The sequence below is a fragment of the Haemaphysalis longicornis genome, unplaced genomic scaffold (genome assembly GCF_048455015.1).
Source record: "Haemaphysalis longicornis isolate Haplotype H1 unplaced genomic scaffold, Haemaphysalis longicornis Haplotype H1 scaffold_5, whole genome shotgun sequence".
NCBI lineage: Eukaryota > Metazoa > Arthropoda > Arachnida > Ixodida > Ixodidae > Haemaphysalis > Haemaphysalis longicornis.
Genome location: NW_027526385.1, coordinates 50772479 through 50796754, shown reverse-complemented (window position 1 = coordinate 50796754; position 24276 = coordinate 50772479). Strand labels below are relative to the sequence as shown.

General features: G+C 46.0%; 1 protein-coding gene across 1 annotated transcript in view; it reads right to left on the bottom strand.

Moving 5' to 3' along the window:
• Nucleotides 1-2030: 2030 nt before the first annotated feature.
• LOC144139227 (uncharacterized) overlaps nt 2031-24276 on the bottom strand; it is a 55447-nt gene continuing 33201 nt past the window's right edge. Inside the window, exons 5-7 of the mRNA XM_077671649.1 lie at nt 20298-20468; nt 14951-15130; nt 2031-2423 (exon numbers count right to left, since the gene is read on the bottom strand). Coding sequence (XP_077527775.1) covers nt 2232-2423; nt 14951-15130; nt 20298-20468 — 543 coding nt within the window. The 3' untranslated portion in view covers nt 2031-2231. The remainder of the gene's footprint in view (nt 2424-14950; nt 15131-20297; nt 20469-24276) is intronic.

Genomic DNA, 24276 nt, shown 5'->3' with positions numbered 1-24276 from the left:
AACAAATTGGGTTTGTGTGAGACTGGAATCGGGCATACCAGTGCAGCACCTCTGTCCTGCAAACACAGCGCAAAACCGGCACGGTGCAATAATGCAACACTAATGGTCCTGATGCGTGCCGCGTATACGCGTTTCCTAGTCAGTAAAGCCAGCTGTCACCTGAGCTTGCTTATGGGGGTTATATTGCACCATAAACGTACCTGACGCCTACAAAACCACCCGAACTGAAATAAATAATAGCAAAAAAGGGCCTGCAATGTGAAACACCACAGTGTAGACAAATATTTAGGAGAAATATCCGAAACCAGGAATAAAAAAGGGAAACCAGCTAAAATGTACTAGACGCAGTAGCTAAAAGGGACCAAAAAGCAACAAAAATACCCGAACTCTGTTATATAATGCATAAATACGTCATAAATATATTATATGAGGGATAACAAACGTTAATATTCAAAAATGACAAACCCTTCAAAATGACAAAAATCCCCCGCATTTCCCCGAAGGGGAGTATAAGGAAGTGCGAAGCACGGGGTGATGCTATGAGGGGGAGTTTGTTGAAGTTTGGTGGCATTTTGCCCGTTAGTTACATTAACACCCCCTCGTGATCACGTTCGGCTTAACACGCCTCGTTTGTCCCTCTGCGGAAATCTTGGTGAATTAACGTATATGTTCGAGAGGAGGAGCGCACCGCACCGCAGCGCACCGCAGCTGCGAAGCGCCGACCGGAGTGAAGGGAGAGTAGGCGCAGTCACGTGAGAGAATGCAGAACTAGCGGGTTTGTAGTATCACGTGTACACCACGCAGTTATCAAGCCGCTATAACGCCGCTGAGTCGCCAACGCACGCCGCTGACGACGTACTAGTTTGAATGCGTTAAAGATATAAGGCGCGTTACTAACACTGATATCAACGTCGCACAGTGCGGCAAAAATTTAGCACACAAGCTGAGGCTGGAAAGAGAAGCAAATTTTCAATATTAATATTGTTATCAGCACCGCAAAGAAACCAAGTGACGATAATCCGAAAGTTATAAAAACGAGCAAAGGGTTCAATTTATTACTTTTTCAATCCTTTCTAGGGATATAGTTGAGCTCTGTACAGTTCACGTTTTCGTGCATTATCACATTCCCGACTGTCGAAGCCACCACGATATCGTCTGCTGTTATGTTACAAGTTTATAGACTTGCCACACAAAAAAGACGGCAGCGACAATCGGTTTCTTCCGCTGTAAGGGGAGCGCCATGCTTCGCCTGAATGAACTTACGCCATTCTTTAAATATATTACGACAGTGGCATGAACAGTCTCAACCCAGCCTCAGAAAACAGTTTTAAGCTGCGCGTCGTGCTGAACTGCACCTGCTGCGAATTCCCGGGGATTTAACTGAGCCGAAGGTCGGTAAAAGTTTCTACCCTATTTCACGGTGACGGCATTCACCGTTTAAGAGCTGCTATGGTTACATAACAGCATGTCACTTTTGTGAGGGGTGAAGTTGCAAACATGACGTAAATACTCCCGCCGACTGTTTATTTTGAGTGAGGTCTCCTCAGCCAGTCACAGAAAGGGCGTCACCCACAGGCCATTCTGTTGTTGAATATCAAAAACACGACTGCCTGTCCGCTACATTCTGTCTAGCTTTTCATTGCCGACCAAGAAATTTGTGCTTTTAGTACAGAGAAATAAGTAAAACTTTTATACTGGGGCTAGTAAACGGAATGAAACGTCCAAATATCGAAAGCATACTCCGCCGGTTGGAGAGCCGGAAGCTCGTGACCAAATCTGCAAGCCAATGACACGCTTCAGGCGGATTGACAGTTCACGGTGAATTCGCGGAGTCGGTAATTGGGCCCCATCAAGCAGCAGCAGCAGCAGCAGCAAGAGGAGAAAGCAGACGATACCGCTGCCACCACAGCAATCCAAAAGAAGAAGTAGCAAAAGCAAAATGAAGATAAAAAAGCAAAAGCAAGAAGAAACGAAGAAGGCAAAAAATGCTATAACTGAAATCGGGTTTTTTGGCGCCAATTATCTTTATTAATATACATGATCGTGATGGACGCCATTATTTATTATTATAGATCATCGTGATAATAACAAAAAGTTTTCGACAAAATAGTGTGCACTACGTTATTACAAAATATAGTATGGTCACAAACTGATGGCGTTGGTTTCATTTCAAGCTAATATAAAAATAAACTTAAAGTTGAAATTGATGAATCTTCCCGACCCTCGTAGTCTTAGTAATATTCGGGAGGAAATGCAGGGCCGTATTTCGCCGTCATTTGGGCTGCGATGGCCTTCAGGAGCTCGAAACTGTCAAACGTGATTTCCCCGGTGCGCGTCTTGATCGTTCCCTTAAAGCTGTCATCGCCGAGGTCGTCGAACACCAGACACCTGTCGTCCGGATAGGCGTTGAGAAGGTCTTTCACCTGTGAAGCGGAAGGCGCACATTTTCTTAGCGACATTATTCCCCAAACCGTTTCACATGCAGCTACTAAACTTTCGAGAATGGAAAAATATGGGAAGAAAGAAAAGATTTGTCAGTAATGTGCAGCTTTCTTACGCCGCTACACTTGATGAGAGTTTACATAACCACATTTGGGCCGAGCTCTGTTCTGGGCACTCTCTTTCTTATATATATAAATGACATTTATCCTAGTGTTGAACCACTTATCCATATTAATTTATTTGCGGTCGGCCGATTTGTATACACAGCTGGTAATACCCGAAATGACCAAACAAAATTAAACAATGGTTTCTACACAATTGAGTCATGGTGTGCAAATTGGTGATTAAGACTTAATGCTACTAAGGCAACTTCTGCTACTTTCAGGAACAAAAAGAGGCCCTTTGTTTTGCTTATTCTTTAGGTAATTCTGACAACAGAACTGAAAAGGTTAAATATCTAGGTGTAACACTTACAAGTAACCTCAGTTGGGAAACGCATCCTGACAACGTCTGTCAGGGTGCACTACAGAGATTGGCATTATTGAAAAGAAAGTGCCGTAATGCCCATCCTGCTATAAAATATTAAACGCTTACAATGCCCTAGTGCGACCTAACTTGGAGTATGCAGATGTTATTTGGAACCCTTACCAACAGTACTTGATTACTAAAATTGAAAGAGTATAGAATGAAGCTTTTCGCTTCAATCATTGTTTATTCGTGGTACTCTAGCTTAACCACTTCACATAATAGGGCGAACCACCAAAAACGCGAGCAGCGTATGGTTAAATCTTGCCTAAACGCGTTTATCACCTTTACTACGGTCACTTCATATTGTTGCGGGAATATGTAGTATTCATCCTCCGCATTCACGGCCAAGAGCCTTTCATACGTTCAGCGAGAACACATAACAGTAATACTATTAAGCAACCGATCAGCCACATTATGATGCATAAATGTTCTATATTTCCTCACACACTTTCATACTGGAAGATGCTACCTGAAGAGCAGTGAACTCGGTGTCGTTAGAAGTGTCTTCTCAATGTATCGGCAATTTACGTTTTGGCAGAAGTGTTGTTTAGGAATTATAATACATTATCATTGTGTTCTTATCCATACCCATATTCACCCCCCCCCCCTATGTGTGTTGCGCGTTCTAAAATTACGCCAAGCAACACTGATGTATTGTCGTGTTGTATGTTGCGTTTCTCTCGATGCATTTCTTTGCGTTCACTGCTGCATGAGCCCAAGCAGGTCCAGGAGTATCTGTAAATGAAATATATTTTAACAATTGGTTGTGTTATAATATTGGTTTATATATTTCTACTGTTTTGTTCTGCAGTCACGTATACCCTTTGTCAAAATAATGTGTGCCAATGCTCTGCCTTCTCGACAACAAAGAATTTAAAGAATAGGCTTTACCTTTCAATATGACAAAAATATTTTAAAGCAGTGAGAAAGAAAGGCGTTTTCTTTACCTTTCCTGCATAAAAAGTTTCAGCCTCGCTCTGGACGTGAGCTTGGAGATTGCATTTTTCGCAGCCTGTGCGTTTCAGGCTTGGCCGACGAGATTTTGATAACGGCTGAACATTTAGGTAGAAGTCAAAACGTTTACTCGTACAGAAGTGAGTGTTCCTCAATAAAGCTAATTAATCAACCGTAGAAATTATAACTAGACGGGGTCCCGATGAAAGACTTATTTTCTAATAATGTACTGGGCATGGTCTCTCCAGAAAAGCCTTCTAACTCACAAGTGATCCGAAAATTTGACAGTGTTATCAGTCAAATCAACAACATGTTACGAGCAATCGCACACGATAACACTCAATAAAGGAACTATACACGATTCCTCCCCTATATATTGTTCTTGTATGATGAATTGATTAAATCCTTCCATGCCCGATACACAAATCTTCAGAAATAAAAATATTAAAGCCATGCCACTCAACGTGAAATCTGTCGGAAGGGCAGAGCAGTGATTCGCCATAAAGGGTTGTGGTGCCGTTATACACTTAATATTAACACCCATCACACTCTTCGCTCTCCTGTCTCATTCCTCTCCTGATGAATTCAACGGAGGTTTCTCCAACGCATTTCAGATTTCCCGCCTTCGCAGTGCTCGAGCGCCGCCTGCCTGAAACTTCGCCAGAGGGAGTTCTGTTCTTTTTATGCTTGCTTCTCCTCTCGCATGTGCCAGCGTTGAACCGCCACTTTTTTTCGCTTACCATTGTAAAAAATTGGCCGCGTATCTGCTCCTTTCGCTGCAAATGTCGACAAAAGACGATAGTCTTTGTCGACATTTGCCAAGTAAATGCCTCTATTCACTTTTCCACTCAGCTCATGTCGTTCCTCTTGTGTCGCGCTCCTTCCAAGGGAAACACGCTAAAGGTTTGCTTAAGCCTATTTCAATTTACCGCGTTCCGCTGCTCCAGGCCGGGTGCATCGATGCCAGCGCTGCCATGCAGCGGAGACGAGCGTGAATTGAGGCGCCCTACTTCAATGTTTATACTACCGCGTTTTCCGAGTCCACGTGCGTTCAAAGCAGAACGTGGAACATATCTAGTGGAACCTTTCGTGACTGTTGCCACTTGATTTCTTAAAATGCCGCCAAAAGTTATAGTGGCGCGGGTGAGAGCAAGCGACGGCGGAGTGAATTTTTTTCTGCAGTTGATCAAGTATTTAATTTGGCACAAATCAAATATGTATGATTTTTTCTAAGGAACGCTACAAATATCACTTCTGTAATAATTTGTTGTCTTATGATTGCGTAATGCCTTGTTCTTCAAAAAAGTTTGCAAGTATGAACATTACACCAGACTTAGACAGGCATATTTAGCTGTGACTATATAAGACTAATGCCCAGGCCTTGCTTTACTTTGGCCGGGTGGCTGAATCGAGTCACAGACAGACAGACAGACATACAGACATACAGACATACAGACAGACCAAAATTTTTGGGTTTAGGTAGAACAAGAAAGACTATCGTCAGTAAAACCAACCCAACGAGCGCTCCTAACTAAAATGACTCGGGGGCTACCCGTTATTCAGGCATATTTTGCCTCGCATATACCTGTAGTTTTCTTTGCGCTAAACAACGGGAAATGTATGGCAAGCGCTAGCGGCAAGTGTTTCGAACAATGATTACGGTATAAACCACTTGGCTCTCGAAGCCTCTGTGGGACGCCGCCACGACAGCCGCTATGGCGGAATGCCGTGTGGCTCCACTTGGGTCCAGCCACCAAGCAACGACGACCAGGCCAGCCCCTAAAGTCCTCAACACTTGAAACTAGACACACTAATCATGAAGGCATGCAAGAAAGCTCTCACCCTACCAATGAGCCCATTCACCGAGCCGCTGTATGAGCTCAAACTCCACAATACTGGGGACGACCTGATTGAAGCCGTCCTGATCCCGCAACAGCAATGACTCTCCACCATTCCAACGGGCCGCCATCTTAATGCTGTCTGGGGGAGTCGGTGGGAAATTTTAACCTCTAGAAGAAACATTCCCTAAGGAATCAGACACTGCATAAGGAATGCCCCCTACGACAATATCTGCACGTTCACTATCATGAAGGTTGAAGAGTGGCCAGATCCAAAAAACTAGACCGGACACAAGGGAAAATACAGACGGTTGTTGTCAGGGGTGTGCAATGACGGAAGGGGTCACTGACATAGTGGAAACACTCACAACGTTGACACTTGCACGTATTAATACAATTTAAATGGAAGAAACCGCTATTCCTCGAGCCATCATTCAAACTAAAAATAGTACAGTGCTCTCAGGCACCACAAATTGCATTCACGGAAGAATTTCCCAATCCTGTAGGCTAATGTCTAAGCAAACCCGTTTGACAACAAATGTGCTCGTCGTCTGCAGACCTCGGTGGTCCAGTCATCACGTAACCTTGTCGCTCACAAAATTGCTGGATAATTTGCGTTCAATGCTCCACAGGAATCCTAGTGGAGGCTTAGCCAGTGGTTTGTCACGTATACAAATAGATAACTCAGTACTACAGGCTTTACCGACGGATGTACCCAGTACACCTAAATTCCGGCCCAAAAGAACAAGAAATCACACTGAGGCAGCTGCTAAGGCAGGTACTGACCAATACGCTCCCTCAGACTACAACACTTCAGACTATATACCACAGGTTGAAAGCCTTCAGTTGCGCTCATTGTGGAGAGCCCTGAACGTTATAACTCCAGAGCATTTTAGGGGCTGGCCTGGTATTCGTAGCTCGCTCGCTGGACCCAAGTGGAGCCAGACGGCCTTCCGTCGTAGCGGCTGTCGTCGCGACGTCCAACAGAGGCATAGGAAGACAAGCTGTTTATATAGTCATAAGCATTCGAAACTGCTGACACGCTGGCACTTGGCTTTAATGTCCCCCTTGTACAGCGCAAAGTGCAGGCACAGTCTGGGCAAAATATACGTACTAAGAAATCAGGAGCGCCCGCGTTCACTTAGTTGGGAACGCTCGTTGGGTCGGTTTTTACGGTAGTAAGCCACAAAAAGTGGCAGTGCAACGCCACCACGTATGAGGAAAAAGCAACCACAAAAAGAACAGAACGGTTGATGGCGCAGTTTCAGGCAGGGGCGATGGAGCACTATGAAAGCGGGAAATTTCAAATGCGTAGGACAAACCTACGTTAAATTCACCAGGAGAAGAATGAAACAGGGCAGCGAAGAGCGAAAATTCATGCCCAGCACCAACTACCGCGAAGGCGATCTCCTACAGTGCTCTGCACTTAAAGAAAAGGAACTCCCGATGGCGCAGTTACTGGCAGGGGTCGCGCGTGCACTGGGAAGGGGGTAAACTTGAATTGCATTGGACAAACCTCCGTTCCATTCAACAAGAGAGGAGTGAGAGAGGGCGGCGAAGAGCGCGACGGGTGGTAGCCGTGAGCGGATAACGGCGCCACAGCCTATTATGGCAAATCGCAACTCTGCACTCCCGACCACTTTCACATGGAGTGGAACGGCTTTATATTTTTATAATTCCTAGACGTGGGAAGAAAAGGGAATAGAAAACATGGAAGCCATACGATATCCAACTTCAGACCGGGGGGAGTAAAAGCTGGCCAGCTGTCACCTCAATGAACTGCTTGGGTTCCTCGAGAGGTGAAGAGAGCAGCACGCCCTTCGGGTCTCCGCTGACAGCCCTCGTATCTAATCGCAATAATAGTTTCGCTCCCATTTTCCCAGCGCTCTTTTAATTATTACGAGCTTTTACTTTACAGACTATGTTACTTTGTCGCAAGTCGTAGTGCACAAACGCTGTGTTTCCACAATTTTTATTTGTGGTTTCTTTGTTACTTTTCTGTATTTTTTCTCCGTTTTGTTTCAGGGGTTTTCCAAGATCCATATTTTTTATTTCATTAGTTCACAATAATAATTCCTGAATATTTACTACGGTTTGAATTTTTGGTAAAATAAATTTCTGGTCGAGCAATTTTGGCTCTACAACAAAAAAATGCAATTATTACTCTAATTAGCCATTTTAGAGTGAATGCAGCGAGGTAGAAGGTTCTTCTGCTTTCGCGTTTTTTATTCATCTTTACGTCTGTTTCTCCGATATTTTTGGTTTTGCATTCGTTGCTGGGGGCGGTGTTGTATTCGTTTTTAAGATATTTACATTTGTTGTTACGTGAATTCAGTTTCAGAATTTTCTTTTCGTGTTTCTGCTCTGTAAAATTCCGTTAAACTTGTTATCTTTGTTATGCTAACATAAAATTGAAACGTTTTATACCTGTCAATTACACATTTTCCGCAAATGCAAGGCCTTGAGATTTGGTCTTTCCTTTTGATATTTTTGCGTGGTTCCATCGTTCTGTTTCGGTATCTCTTGTTTTTTTCTCCGTCTTTTGGGGTGCCGCCTTTAAGGTGCCTACTTTTGAATTTGGCTTTTTTTTCCACGTCGCTTTTTCAAAGTTGCGTTCGACACATTATCATTTTCATGCTCTGACTTCTGTTGGCTGTTATAGTTTTAGGTTTTCTTGCTTTTCCTTTCTCAAAAGAGTAATGTGACCTATGATGTCGCAGGAGGCCATAATAACGATAAAATGTACTATCTACGCCACTTAAGTGTTTTGTATATACCGGCCGCAGCACTGTTGCGTCTGTGCGTGTACTCGGCAAGGAATCGCTCGCATTTAAATATGTCATTCCTGTTATACACGCATTTGAAAGGTTATTGGGGCGGTTTCTTATACCTTCTCCGCAACATAAAAATGTTTTTTCGCTGAAAAATAAAAGAATTTGCGCCAGATTTGGTTAAACTGCATTTATCGCCGTTTTCTATTGTCTTTCCACTTTATTTTAGTAACTTGGTATGGAAACTTTCGATTTTCTTCCGTATTTTTTGTTGTCTCAGTCGTTTTAATCACAGCTTAACTATTGGTGCGCATGTACAAATGACGACCATTAAAATGATCATGATCACCGTGTTATTTGTAGCGAATATTTTCTACGCACATCATATGGCTCACATACGAATACGCACAAAACACTGTTTTCCCTTCACCCCTTCCTTCTGGAATTCTTTGAAGTTCACAAGATGTACTACCGGGTGTGTTGGTAGTTCATTTTAAAATACCTGCACTGCCAATAGAAACAAGGACACAGAAACAGCGCTCAACCCGTCGCTTTTCTGTGTCCTTGTTTCTGCTCGCGCTGCAGATATTTAGAATGCTTTGTTGGCTTGGGTGACGTTACACAAGTCGAATTGCATGCTTTTGGACAGCTACTTTTCATTCTGGCACCAAAAATACCTTTTAGCTGCTTGAGGATAATCCGCAAAATAAGCAAAGCTCGACGTGAAAGAACTACGAGCTATTAAATATTCTGAAAGTGGAGGAACAGCGAATCTGCGTAAACTAGACGACAGACGAATCGTTAAAATTACTAGCTATTCTATATACCGAAAGTGGAGGAACAGCGAATCTGTATAAAATAAACGACCGACAAATGGTTAAAATTACTAGCTATTCTATACACCGAAAGTGGGGGAACAGCGAATCTGTATAAAATAAACGACCGACCAATGGTTAAAATTACGAGCTCTTCCATATTCCCAAAGTGGATGAAGAGCGAATGTGTATAAATTACATGAAAGACAAATGGTCAAAAACAAAAACACTCCTCATACTCAAACATACAGCAATGAGTCCCTTCTTGTTTTGACAGCCGCGGAAATTCTCTGCGCTCTACAGCCTCACGGCTTCCTCATAAATTAATTATTACAAAACAAACTCAGCGTAATGATGCAAAGGTCCTATCGTCCAGTTGAAACATACTTTGTTGCTAGATAGTTCCGACAAAACCAGAGTTACAGCCATTTTTTTCAGTGTGTACTAGTTTTTATTTTAATTGCGAAAGATTGCTCTGCAGCATAAAACGGTGAAGGCGAGTGTGTTTAAATGTACGTAAACAGGACGGTTTCACTAAGAAAGTCTAAAACGCTCCGGTGATACGGCCCAAAGAGCCAGTGTCTGTACTCGGGAGGCCGGCCTGGATTCAGTCCCACACTTTGTAGTACTTGCTGTCGGGAACGTTGGAGACCACGGCAAGCCCACAGAAGATGGTAAATGTCTGCGGTCGATGCCGACGTGGTACAAAATGGACGTGCCAGGTCAAACGGAGCCCGTCGATCCGGGGCCCAGGTGTGGGTGACAGCTGGTGTAAGAGCAGCCCCGACGCGAATCCTTCGTAGCGCCACCTCCTCACGGCGGGTGAGCCCACCAGGAAGGTTTTATCCGCACAGTGGAATTAGTGCGCGTGTGGAGCGCCGAAGGTCTTCTTTGTCGGTGGCCAACTTTGACATTGCGTCAACTGAAAGTAAGGGCAGTGGATGCGTCGTTGGAGGTATACGAGGCGCCGCATCCGCCTGGTGCTGTCCAGTTGTCGACGTCCTCTGAGCCCAAGTAATCTTCACTCTGAAACTTAGGGCCGCAGTGTTCGCGTGGATGGTTTGGGACATGGGCACTTGATGAAGTACTCTTTTGAGGTGTCGGACTGCTTGCATTGCATCTGTAAAGATGTTGACAGGTAGTGATTGGTCTGGGCTCAGCAGCTCTATAGCCGTCAAGGCGTCGAAAATCACTTTGAACTCAGCAAGTGTTGACGGGGGCCTCCTAGGGGCGTAATAATGGCAGTTTTCAATAAACTGCATGGCTAGGTTTAAGAAGGCTGTGGTAATAAGGCTTCCTGACATACTGGCGTCGACGTAAAACGTGTCTTGGCCAGCACTGGATGAGAGTTTCCGCGCAACACGGCTTGGCCGACCCAGAGGCTTGCAGTCAGTAATTTATATTCGGGTCCAAGGAGGGGGTTCTGGAGAGGGATCTGGCGGCGTGTTAGTTTGGGGGCCCATATACCACCCTAAAGCAGCCATAGATGTGTACACTTGGGCTTTAGGAGATCGCGCCTATCGCCGCTGGTGAGCAAACTCATCGATCGTGTTAAGGCCAGCTTCTTCCTCTAGTGAAGAGATGTGCGTTAGGCGAGGAAGGCGGGTAGTAGTTCTCATGGCTTCTCTATGTAAGGCCTCTAGACGATCCCATTCCGCCCTTGTCATGTACTGAAACTGAGCCTGGTACGTGATATGTGGCTGCAGGATTGCACGTACAAGAAGCCGAGCCATCTTTGTGCGAGCTCCTCCCGATTTCATGGAAATTCGGTGAACTAGATGTAGCAGTTGAAGGGCGCCAGCGGGCTTCTCGGAGACATGGCGTAGCTGAGCCGGAGGCAGCAATGTCGAGGACAAAGATGCGGTGACAAGTAACTTCCGTCACTGGCTCGCCATCAAGATTTCGTAAAACGGGTCGGTTTTGCAGTATTTGTCGAGCCCTTAGATTGCCGACGATAAGTAACATGGTCTTATCTGGGGTAGCATGAGTCCCAAGCGTTTTCACCACGAGTCAACCGTATTTAAAGTACTCTGCAAAGCGTGTTCTTGATCCGCAATGTCTGGAATTGTCGACCAGAGCGTGATATCATCCGCATAGATGAGACATTTGAGACCTTTCAATGCCCCTACGGTCCAAGCGAGCGGGAGAAGGGCAAGGTTGAACAGTATGGGTGCCAGGACCGAGCCTTGTGGTACCCCGCGGCATGTTGAAAAGGAGCCAACCGCCTGTCCTGAAACTCTAATTCAAAATGTGCGGTGTGTTAAAAACGACGCTATAAAGGACACCACAGGCACCGGGCACCCAAGCCCGCGCAGTATCTGTAAGATTGCTTGATGGCTCACATTGTCGTACACTTTCTTCACATCTAGGGCAGGAATAGAACGAATACGAAACGTGCGTCCTCCTATGAGTACGGAAGTAGAGAACGCTTGAAGGCCGTCCTCTGCGCCGATGTGGGGCCGAAAGCCGATCTGAGAGGGATGGTACCAACCCATGCCCTCAAGCCACGATGTAAGCCTTCATGCTAGCATACGCTCATCCCGCTTCTATAAGGTACACGTCAGAGCAATCGGACGTAGATTGCTGGGCCTATCCGGTGGTTTTCCTGCTTTCGGGACGCCTATGATTTCTGCGTGCTTCCATAAAGTGGGTACGCATCCAGAAACCCAACCTTCGTTTATAGTGGTCAGTATGACCTCAAGATACTTCTCTGTGCAGTTCTTTTACACTTGGTACTGTATGCCATCGGGGCCCGATGGCTTATGTGTTCCTGCCGAGTCGATAGCTGCCAACAGTTCCGCCATGGTGAAGGGGAAAAGAAGACCAGCTGCCTCTTCCATGGTAAGGGGTCGGTCTGCCTCAGGGGGAAGGGGTGAAGGTCCCCCAAAGGACGGAGGAGGCGTGTCATAATTTGAGAAAAAAGCCTTCATTGCCTCCTCCGCAAATTCTTGCAAGGAGCGACCCGATGCAAGGTAAGTATTGTCCAAGGGATTCTGCGGCTTGCGGCCTCGTTCCATTGCCTGAAACGTGCGCCATATCGAGGATGCGTTTGTTGAGGGAACGAGTGAAGCACACCAATTCATCCAGTGAGCCCTGGAAAGGCGTCGTTCATGTCTTCGCGCTTGGGCTGTCAGGTGATTAAGGTGGATCTTGGCACTCTTAGATGACGGTTGGCAGGCCGCCGTCAGTTCCGCGCGACGGCGGGCGGCCCACCATCAGAGCCGGTGAAGGTCAGGCATAGGTCGGGCTTCATCTACCCACGAGATGTGCGTTGATGCGTGCAGTGCGCTTTGTAGGATAGAAATCGGGTCATGCGTCTCTTGTTCGAGTGGGGAGAGCTGTGATCTGAACTCATCCCAATCGATGACCCGGCAGCGTCGACGAAGCCGCGGCACCGGTCCTGCAGCAAGCCTAATATAAATGGGATGGTGATCACTCGCCCAGCAGTCGAGCTCCAAGTGCCATGAGAGCGCGCCGTGCCCAAGCTACCAAGCGAGGTCCGGAGAGTAAGAACTAGTTAACTATACCAAGTAAATAAATTGCACAGTGAAAATACAGACATGTTTGCGATTGATTGTATTATACTCTTAGGGCGTAGCATACTTTGCCGAGTGCCACCAGAGCCAGGACAATAATACGCCCTGCACATAAATGTTGAATAGGCCGAAGTACCAAAATTATTACTTGACACAGCGTAAATAAAAGTCACTTTCAAACGTGATTTTTACCAATGCATGAACTCGAAAAATTGAAGAAACAAAAATGCTCAAAAATACACTCCCCAAATAAAAATGTCTCTTAAAAATCTGCTTTAATAAATGAAGCCTAAATTTTCGAATCCAAATACAAAGGTTGGCAACCAAGCCTGGAACTACCTGAATTTCTACAAAAATGCTTCATTAGCGGAACACGTTTGTTCCTTGCAATTGAATAAATGGATATGATTCACCAAATTGAATTTCTAACAAGAAATACAAAAAGCAATTTTTACAAAAATAATTAGCAAAATAAAACACCTGCATGGTATACACCTCCAAAAACTAAGATTAAAAAACCCAGGAAAAGAAGGACAAAAATATGACTAAACAAATTGCCGCAATGGACCAACATTCCCTTCCTCCTGCATCTACGGAAATATACATGATGAGCAAAGTAAAGCAAATGTGCAAAGCAGAGGCATTATTCTACATCAATGTCGAAAGTAAACGAAAGGAAAAAATGACAAAGAAAGCAAACATACTTCGCTACCTATAGGAGAATCTGGCTTCAAAGGTTTTGGTGTATACAGGCGGCGTAAGAATGCTACGCATTAGTAGACAATGGTATTACATTACTATTCTTTTGCCAAACTTCTGATAAAAAAGACTTACAGCTGCTTTCTGGAGAGCACTCCCGATAAAGTTGGCTTTGCTGCAAGACGTTTTTGCACACTGATGTAAAAAACGCACGGAACCTTGTAGCAATAGCCTTTGCGGTGCTTCGGTATTGAAAGTAAGAGGGAAAGGTCCTACTATCCCTGGTGCGTGGATCTTTTACTTCCTAGCATCTAGCTTCCATGAGCGTAAGCAAGTGGCTTACTTTGCGCCATTGGTATTGTCACGCTTACAGTGGAGTGGTGCGAGTGCTCAAATCGTATATTAACATCTTAGAACAATACGCAGGGTTAACTGCTATGTCCAAAGAATGACTATGAGCTCGCCTTCATTTCTGTGTAGTTATTGGATGTCATATAACCATTGTTTTACTGGGTAGTTGCGTGTAACGTTATGTCATTGACGTGACTACCTCAGTGGCAAAAGATTTTCTTTCTCCTTATACCTTTGTCGGTGCCCGAGGTATTCAAGCTTACACGTGCCTTTTTCATTAGAGTTTTATTAGTGCCCATTAAGTGAAGGGTGTATCCAGGTAGGTTTTGGTTGTTGTTTCCTAGACTGGATTGGCTTTTCTGGCTAATTTCCGAGTCAAACTGGCTTGCAGATTTTCCTTCTTTTACCATATTTTCTATTCATTGTCACGCAGTTAATTTTTAAACCTTGCTTTGATATCCTGCAACTACGCATTTCTTCTTCTTCGAATTGTTTTTTTTTCTTAATTTATTATTGGTCTTTTTGCGCAGTGTGCTTAATTTGTACTGGCATTAAATTCGTCTCAACCTAACTGGATCAAGTCTTCTTCACCACATTCTTTTCTCATTTTTTATGAAGGGCGCGGGGAGGGGTGCACGCAATTAGAATTGGAGATTTGTTGCTAGAGTACTTCAAATATGCCTCACTAAGAGGAGCTTCTCAGCCATGCGAAAAAGAAGCGGGTCCGGGATTTGTCTCAAATGAAAGGTGAACCCTTTCAGATTTTATTATGACGACTGCGACAACGACGACGGTGATTATGGCGTGGTGGTGGGGTGGTGGTGGTGGTGGTGGAGATGGTGGTGGAGGAACAGGATGAGGAGGAGGAGGACACTAAGAATGAGGTTCGTGTGTGCTATGGTACGTTCCGCACCGGAATATTCGAAGGCGACTCTGTGTTGGTGGCTTTACCGGAAAGAGAGCTTTGTGGTTTCGGTTGTATTTTTCAGGACGGGTCGAAGATGCAGACTGCTCACCTTAGGTCCCAGCGAGTCCGCCTTGTCGTAGGCGAAGAACGTCAGCAATTTCCCGGCGTCACTGTAATTGCTCCAGAAGTGCGTCCGCGTGGTGTTGTCCCAGTGGTACACGGTGTTCCACGTGTCCACAGGATACGTCGGAAAGGGCGGATTGCGGCGATCTCTAGACTTGCTCATGAACTGGCGCATGCGCGGAGAGGGAGGAAATCAAGGCACATAGAGGAGGCTGCTTTTCACGATACATGAGTCGGGAGAACTTCATTAGGCAGAGAGGCGCGATTAATACCAAACCTGCAGGATTAACAACTAACAGACCCGTCCACTCTGTGAAGGTGGTGGCCAGCAAAGTTCGTCCACATGCGACGCAAATATAAAAAAAGTTTTGAAAAACCTAGAAACATATACACAGTAAACCAACTCCAGATTGTGACAGAGTAACGGATCATGCCGTACTGATAGGGTCATCTTAGCGCCCAAAACTCGTTGTGGGAGGTTTGATAAATATCGTGTGTCAGCTGTTTTTGTTAACCATATTCCTACCTTCGATGCCCAAGTATTAACACCAACGGGTTTATTTAAGGTTTGTAGCATAAGCGTCAAGTGACGAATAGAAACTAAATGAAACGGGGGCAGTGATAGACATATCTCAGCGAGAAAATGTTAACAATTGCTTTTTTGGAACGTTTTGATATGTAGGTACGGCCGTTTTCTGCCGAGAATTTCCGATCATGCCCGCTTAGCCGCCAGGCGTTATCACTAACCCGATTAGCGGAACCGGAGCCAGTGCCGTTCGTAGCCAAGCGCGCGACGCATGCGCAATGGCGCTCCCGCTTGCTATCGGAGCGGAGCGGACCGTCAAAAATGGTCTGCTACAACTTCCTGATATTTCAGCAAATAGCGGCCGTACGTGTCGTATCTCTTTGCTGAAAACATAGGGACTGATAATGACGAATATCCATGGTTACGCTCTTCTGTAGACAGTAATTTGCCCCTTGTGGAACACAATATTTGCTCAGGTGTTTTTAAATGCATTGCGTAGTTTGCAACTCTCCCTGGAGGATCGCCTTCGCATCGTTACATCGCTGACTGTCCGAACGAAGCTTTGCAAGCAGGCCGGTGGCCGAAGCTGCGTGCGTGCGTGCGTACGTGCATGCGTTCGTGCGCGCGTGCGCGCACGTGTGTGCGTGTGTGGGGGGGACGCGTTCGTTACGCGAAGAAATGCGACATCCCTTATGCGGTGGAGTGTGCTTTACCATGCACGGGATTATCTTTCTGTAGCGACGTGCGACTCAACTTCGCATCGGGTATGTACAGTGTGCGTGGTTAAAAGCCTTCTCGGCTTGCGCGCCAGAGTGAAGGGACTTGCCGTTTGTTCCAGCATATTTATAGAGCTCTGTACCGAATCTACGACGTGCAGGAGGAAATCCATCGTCTGCTAATCGCAATTCAGACTTACAATGCATCTCGCGGCATTGTGCTAGTTCAAAACGCATCTATGGATTGTTCTGAGTTTGTATAAAATGTATGCGTCAAACTCTGTCTTTTTATTGCGGACGTTACGTGGGATTGCACAACAGAAATGCCACAGGGCTTCAACGCTTCCTTCATGTGGTGTGCTCATGTAAGAGGAGATTTCTATGTATGGACGTTTTACATTGACTACTAACGGAAGAGCATTTGTTTGCACTCGTTGGGGTAGCGGCAACAGTCCAGCACTCCGATGGGAGATCGACCTGGGGGAGTCTTCTCAATCCGTACAAGAGGCGCGGCCGTAAGCGTCAGCGTGTCGCTATGAAAAATTGACGAGACTTTAAAATTCCAGTCACAGTGTTGACATAGCGTGAGGCAAAAATTTACTGGTTAGCGTACGCAGAGGCAAGAAGCGCTATAATGAAACTTGATAATACATTTTGCGGACTCCATGACAAAACGAGCGTTAGGGCCGTTTGGGCTAAGCAAACGCGAAAAGGTCGGCTCGGCGGTCAGGCGTTCTTCCTCGCACTTTCTCCTACCACCTCGCTCCTTCCAGAACAAACACGTTGGACCAGTGGAAGGTAATTAAAATTTCTGTTTGTGATGATGATTATTGCTATTGGTGTCCCCTTTGTGGCGGGGGGATGACGAGTCATCTTACCAAAATCTATTATGCCTAGGTTTTATATTCTTCCTTTATACAGGCGCCGCACGTAGCGCAGCCACAAAAAACTTCTTAGGCGCGAAAAAATTATTTTTTCAGTTACAGGTGGTAGCGGTCCTAGGAAACATTCCCATCTCAACCTAATCTTACTTTTGTCGCCTCGACAGCGTTTAAGTGTACCACCGCTTAGTGTCATCTACTGGAACCGTTCGTCATTGTGAAACATGGTTAAGTAGCGCGGTAAGGATGGGACAAGATACCACACAGGACTAGTGCTAAATCTCTAGCGCTAGTCCTGGGTGGTTTCTACTTTTGTCCCGTCCTTACCACGCTACTTAACCATGTTTCACAGTTCAAACCAACTAGCCCACATTAACGCGTTGCCATTCGTCATTGTAGAGCTTGGAATGCCACCACAAAGAACAGGGCCTATCTGAACACCTTTGCGTAGGTTCAGGGTCAAAATATAGTCCTAAAGCCTATCTTATTGGCTATCTAAAATATTAAGCCCACATATAACATAAATTAAAAGATCACTGACCACCGCCAGCTATGAATTCATGCTTTCCCTTAAGTATGCCTAATATTTTACTTGTGGTCGACAATGCCGACATGGATGCAGCAGGGTACCATGATTTCTGGTTAGCAAGTGCTTTACTTATAAAACTTCTCATTCAATAACTCATTTACCCTTTGCTCAAGTAGTTGAGTCAATGTTCAGACACACAGATGGACGGACAGACAGACCAAAATTTTGGTGTTGATGTAGCTCAAGATAGAATGTTGTGGTAAAAGCTGCAGCTCTTTCAATGCCCACGTCGACTGTCTGCAGTTCGTTGAGGGTTTACGTTCCCCTTGTGCCTTTTCCGCTCGGATACGTTACACTGAATCCTTCCGTTTGTGTCGAAAATACCATAAAGCAGGACAAAATGTATGCTTTATGCGTGTCCCTCCCCCGCGTGTTGTTGGCTAGTGGGAACCTGACGACGAGGATAAGGAGCCAAAAACTTGATTTAGGCGAGCAATAGGTGTTGATGTCGGGCCACGCGCCTGGTTGGGGGGTTTCCTCTAGCTCGAGATACCCTGGCGTGCGCTGGTCTCCCAGGCCTTTTCCACCAGGCTACGAAGGGAGGAGAGGTCGTAGCGGGTCAGCAGTGCTCCTATGTCAGTTGGGGATACCAACAAGGGATGGGATTTGTTGACACCCCCATACAAGATGGTATAGGGTGCCAGGTTGGGAGTAGTATTTGCAAGAGGCCGGGTAGAGGGTGGGTTACATTGCATGGGGTAGGACATAGGGGTAAGAGGTTGAAGTCGTCGGAATGTTTTAGTTTCGGTTCTGGATAAGCATCGGTTGAGTGCTAGGTATTTTCCAGGTCTCTGCTGGTAGTGGGTGAATATTTCGGCGTATTTTCGCATGAACGTAGGCTTGAGGATGTCGAAAGCTTGTAGGTTATCTCTCTCTTCGGAAACGGCCCGGTGTGTGACGAAGGGCAAAAATTGGGCCACTTTCGCAATTGAGATGCGAAGACTGAGGGAACAGCGAAACGGGTGGTCTCCACTACCTATAACTTGGCTAATCCGTTTTACCGTTTACCGGACACTGATTCCGCGAGTGTATATAGTCTATGTCAACTAGGAGAAAACCTGCACGTCAGAGCTTACGTCCTCAGTATTCACAGCCAATTCACAGTATTCAACCAATTCAGAGTATCATCCAATTCAAAGCCAATTCACAGTGTTTCCAGTTGCTCGTCGTCTTCCTGCCTCTACCCTTCTTCCCCTTACACTTCTTACGCTATCATTTTTCTCCTTTACACATTACTGCGACGAGTTTTGAGCGATTCTCGGCACGGCCGCACTTCACGATTAAACGGCTTCTCTTTAAAAAGCGAAGCTTTCTTCATGACAGCTGAGTGAAACCAAAGTGCACAATTCACTTTCCTGATGTCTAAAAGTCGAACTGCCCAATCCAGAAGGCAGAGTCGACTTCAACTCAGCCAACGTCCGAAAAGAACTCCTGCGCCACACACCCAAAGAGAACGCTGAGCACTCCGAATGTGACGATAGTGCGATTGGGGACGCGGCTGTTTCGTAACGCGAGAGACTTAGGTTTTCTTTCAACGACGGAAAAGTTTTTTCTTAAGGCTCGCCCTCCCAACTCCTTGCCTTCTCATCACTGCCCCTCGCACTTCTTGACCTGTCATTTTTATTCTCTCCCATTTCCTACGCCGACTTGAGCGACGCCAGGCGTGGATGAAACTCAAGCTGAAAAAGCACAGCGTAACATCCCTAACGACAAGTTTAGCCCCCAACTGCAGGCATACTACGTACCAACCCGAGACGCCGCGCTAACCGCCCATACGTCTCCTTTGGAACGCCACCCACGCGCCCCTGGAGGAGAACGAAGTAGCTCATGAAATGGCCTGCGAGCTCACTAACCACGCATCAGGTCACCCTGCCACTCTTCCTCTCTAAGCACTCAACCTTTTTTTTAAGATAACGTAACCAACTACAAAGACACTAAACGCATTTACCCACATCCGAACGCCTCACCCACTCGATACTAAGCTTGTTATGTCCAACCGAGACAAACACCATCATTTCCCCAGCACTGTACAACCGAATGCACCCTACCTTATACAGCCAGCTTTGTCAACCCTACGCATCCTGGTCCAATGTAAAACACACCCCAGGCAGTTTCCCCCATGCAGACCGACAATTTTACCCCCGACGAATCGAGCCGGTAATCAACACTGCTCTGTTTCAACAAGTACATCCATACGGTTCTCAGGGCTCTGGCCATACGGGCGGGTCCTGCGGTACTGAAACTGTACCCCCCTAACAATCTCCTAAACGGAAAGCCCGGTGACAGGCGCCGCCGGCGGAGCCCGAGTCGCCTCTGTTCTCGGTCCAGAGCCCAGAGGAGACCTGGGATACGACGGTTGCGCTGCAATAGATAGCGCTGCCAATATACCGCAAACGCAATAGGGGTCGCCCGAGGACTCGATGGGGCGTAGAGCTGAAAAATGTTCAGGGAAAGCATGACCTCAGCTAGCACTTCACAGGTGTGGCTGTATGTCTTTGGGAAAGGCTTCCAGTGTGTCCTGCAGTGGACACAACCAGACCAATTATTATAATGATGCTGATCATGAAGAAGAAGAATAAGAAGAAGGAGAAGAAGAAGAATAAAAGTGTCGCCGCACTCACCCGACGCCGTGTGTAGCGCTGAACTGCCTCCGGCAGTCCACCGATGTCATGCACAAAATCAATTTCAGCGGCCTTGCTTGTGGCGAAGTTGATGGCTGACGTCACCGACACGCACATGCGAGTTTTGCCCAAAACCTTCTTCCAGCGGGGAATCTCGCGCACTATGTCGAGCTGAGTGACAAGGGAGGAGAAAAGAAATGATAAGACTGGCACTGCGAGCAGTCACAAAAATTGAATGCGTGTTTCAAAGCAGCTTCACCCCTTCATCTGTGGCATTGATGGCCTCACCAGCTATGTACTATAAATATATTAAATATTTTAAGCCGCGGGCAACGTTCTTCGTATCGGAATGTATGCTGGTGGTACAGGCGGATACGCAGTTTTCCCATCGCATGGGAGCAGGGCAGAAGCTGCTGCTCCGCACCGTAGATGTACTGAACCACCCATAGCCACAGCAATTGAGACAGGTGCGGCAAGCGTGTGGGTCGCTGCCTATTCGCAGCGGTGTGAGTTGTGTCTCTTCTGGGTGACGACGCTCAAGTTCCATAAAAGAGCGCGGAATTCGGGCTCATTTGTACCACGCCTTTCTGCACTGTGGCACACTTGTGGGAATTGCTTTCGGGCCGATTGTTCCAGCTTTTCGGCGTGCGGTTTTTGGGTGTAGATTGTCACTCTAAGTGCTTCCTTTCATGTTTCATGTTTCGAAATGCTTCCACCAAGTGTTGTATACTAACTAGCCTCTACAAGAATATGGTTGAAACACCCCTGTATAAATTAACCGGCCTCGAAAAGAGTATGGCTGATATACCCTTTTAAATACTGCTTTACCTGGTATCAATATTTTTTGCTTTCCGCATCAATTTCCAAACATGCGGTTAGGGCATCTTAAAGTAAAAGCCATCCCAAACACCATTATCGAAAGTGGTTCGGGTTAAACCCTTCTGAAACTAGTTATGACGAGCAGGACCAATGAATATACGAACCATATTCCCTTAAAGTTTTCCTGCACTCGCTATTTCACAGCCTGCCATCTAGCCATAGATGATATTCACTCAAAAATTTGCTGTCAATTTTCTCGCTTGGCAAAACTGGAAACGGCAACGGACATGGCGAGCCTAGTGCCACAGCGCCCGCCCGCAGCAGAAAAAACACCGGATTGCGTCTTCTGCGTCGTTTCAACGAGATTCTCAACGACGGGGTCAGCAGAGATGTTAATAATCGAACTCAGATTGTAGTCGAAGCATTACTTCGCGCTCTGTGCGATAGAATTTGGAATGTACAACACGTCATGTGCTTAGAACGAACACGTACCGCCATCCTGCGGAGCCTGACGTACCAGTGACAATGCATCACTCATTGTTGCCGGCATGAATGCCTCGCCAGTGAGTACAACCTTTATCTACTGGATGATTGGATTCGGACTTTCTCTTGGCTTAGGGAAACGACAGACAGCCCAGTCACCACCTTATCTTTGGCGAGACCAAGGGACCAAGTGGCGGCGAACGAGCCTTTAAATCGTCGCATAGTAACGTGGTTCACTTGCGGAGCAGCACCCACAAAGATGGCGCCGCCTACACTGAGCAAGCGTAAAGCGTAGGCGAAGCAGTCGTTTCCCCATTGCCTATTATGTGGCACCGCAGCGGCGATGCTCCCAGCGAGCGAAGAGATGCGAAAAATTCTGTTCCATCCATCGTATCCATTTTGCTATTATAACGATTACAGGTGCAACTTCCGCCAAATCTGCATTCTTGTGGAAATGCAGGACGTGACACACGACATGATTGTCTGTAATTCGGCCAATCAGTCTCATTATTTGGGCTGCCGATTGTGTGATTCGTTGAACTCTGTATCCGCTTTCCCAATTTCGCTGTATAGGCAAGCCGAGGATGCGTGCTCGATTGACAATGGGAATCTATTTCCCGTTCAAACTAAGTATGATCTGGGGTTGCTCATATGCGAACCATCGTCGCCGGCGTTTAACTTGAAGTGCTACCAATAACAGTCGATGAGACAACTAGATTACACGTTCATTAACAAATGGCAGCGGATGTGTGTTTCTGCTATACAACGAAAATATGGCTTGAAGGGTCTTGCTCGGTAGAAAAGAAGGGACATTTTAGGAACAGTTGGCGGCAACGTGAACTTCACAAACAGGTAAATTAAGGCGGCCTCAAAGTCACTTGGTTTCTCGTAAGAGGTTGCAAATGGCGGTTGCGATCGCCTCGAAATCTAGCAAAAGATTTCACGTTTCTTGGACGTCATGAAAGTTTCTGGAATTTCACACAGGCGCAGTTTCGCATAAGGTGCAGTTTACAACTATTTGCTCGTTACAGAAATAATAGTTTTCACTACCTTTAGGTCACAATTAACGCAGCATAAAATTAACGACCGCGTTTAATTTTAGCGAACTAACATATAATAGTAGCTATTCGTCTGACAAGGAATCCTCTGATTTACAAATAGATCAAAAACAATAAAAAATTCAATGTTTAATTAATGTTTTGCCAATTATTCCGCTGGTGGAGTTCAAACTAAGTTAATCAGTCAATAAGGAATCAGTGTGATTTTTGATTATCATGCGTACGCTTGGCTATCGTTAGAGAGTTTTAGTATAGGGACCGGAGGCCGTTCTATGGCCGCACCGTCGCTTTAAAGAACAGAGCCGCCCATGGCGAACCACTCGTTAGTGGAATGCCGGTGGCGGTAAGCGCAGCGCACTTGTGCATGGCTTTCGCTCGTTCTGCTGTGGTGCGGCTTGGAAAGCGTAGATAACCACACAGACAATTTTCAGATCAGTAAATCTTGAAAGCAGAGGCAAACTTTACGAAGTATGCCATGTATGTTATTTACGCCCATACCTTGTTATTACAAATAGCAGACGACGATCAATTTGTCAAGCTCGAAGTCAAGCCCGAAGTGCGAGTCTGTTCCTTTGTGCAAATTTTTCCTGCCTCCAAGAAGTTTGGCTTATCGATGAATATAATGCAGCTAAATACTCCTACAAAGCCTGTGTGTACAGCCGATCCAGGAATGCTGCGGCGCAGACTTTTGGCAGTTGATGACGAAACGGCGTCGTGCACAAGCGAAAGACAAAGTGGGGGTGCCTTCTAAGATTTACCCCAAACAGAAACTGTGATGAACGACGCTCCGTAACTTCTTTACTAATGTAGAAACATGTTTAATTTCACAGAAACACGCTTATTCTCTACCTCCTCTCCAAGTCCTAACCTCTCCCAGCGTGCCGGACATGCGTCTGTGCTGGAGAACGCGGGCAGATGCACCCTTTTTGAGATAACTAGTCGCGCGTTTTCGGTTTCTTCACAAGCCATTACACAATTTTTAGATACTCGGCAAAGAATGCTTAAGCATTAAAAACCACACGCTGACATTAACACTGCCGCACTTTTAACTATCGGTGCCAGCCTTTATTCCAAGCAGGTGTTAAAATGTCAAGCGGAGGGGGCTGGTTCGTAGATTGGGCTGCTTGGGGATTGAATAACTTTGGCTCTTGATAATATTACCACTAGAAACGCGAGAGTTCAGCTTCGTCTCTCACACCCCCATGCTGTCAGTGTCAGTCACTAAAACTGAAGGCACGAACCTCACGGTAATCTCGGTAATAGGCAGTTTTAGCATATTGTTACGGTGTTTGCGTTACCGTTTACCGTGTTAACGGAAGCCGCTGGCGACGGTGAAGCCTGTGCCGGTAAGTTACCTATCGCAGTAACTCTCGCGCTGTGCACTCACACGGGAAACGGTAACGCAAACACGGTACCGGTATGCTAAAAGTGTTTAATGTCGGTAATCGATCTCGTACATATGGTCCTTTCTCTTCAAAGCATATGCATCGAGGTATCCTATCGTTATGGCTGGATTCGAAACCGTACTCATTGAAACCAGTGAAGATAATTTAAAGTGGCAGAAATGAGTACTAAAAATATTAGTTCTATTCCCACTCCGCTGGGAGCCAGGCGTAGGG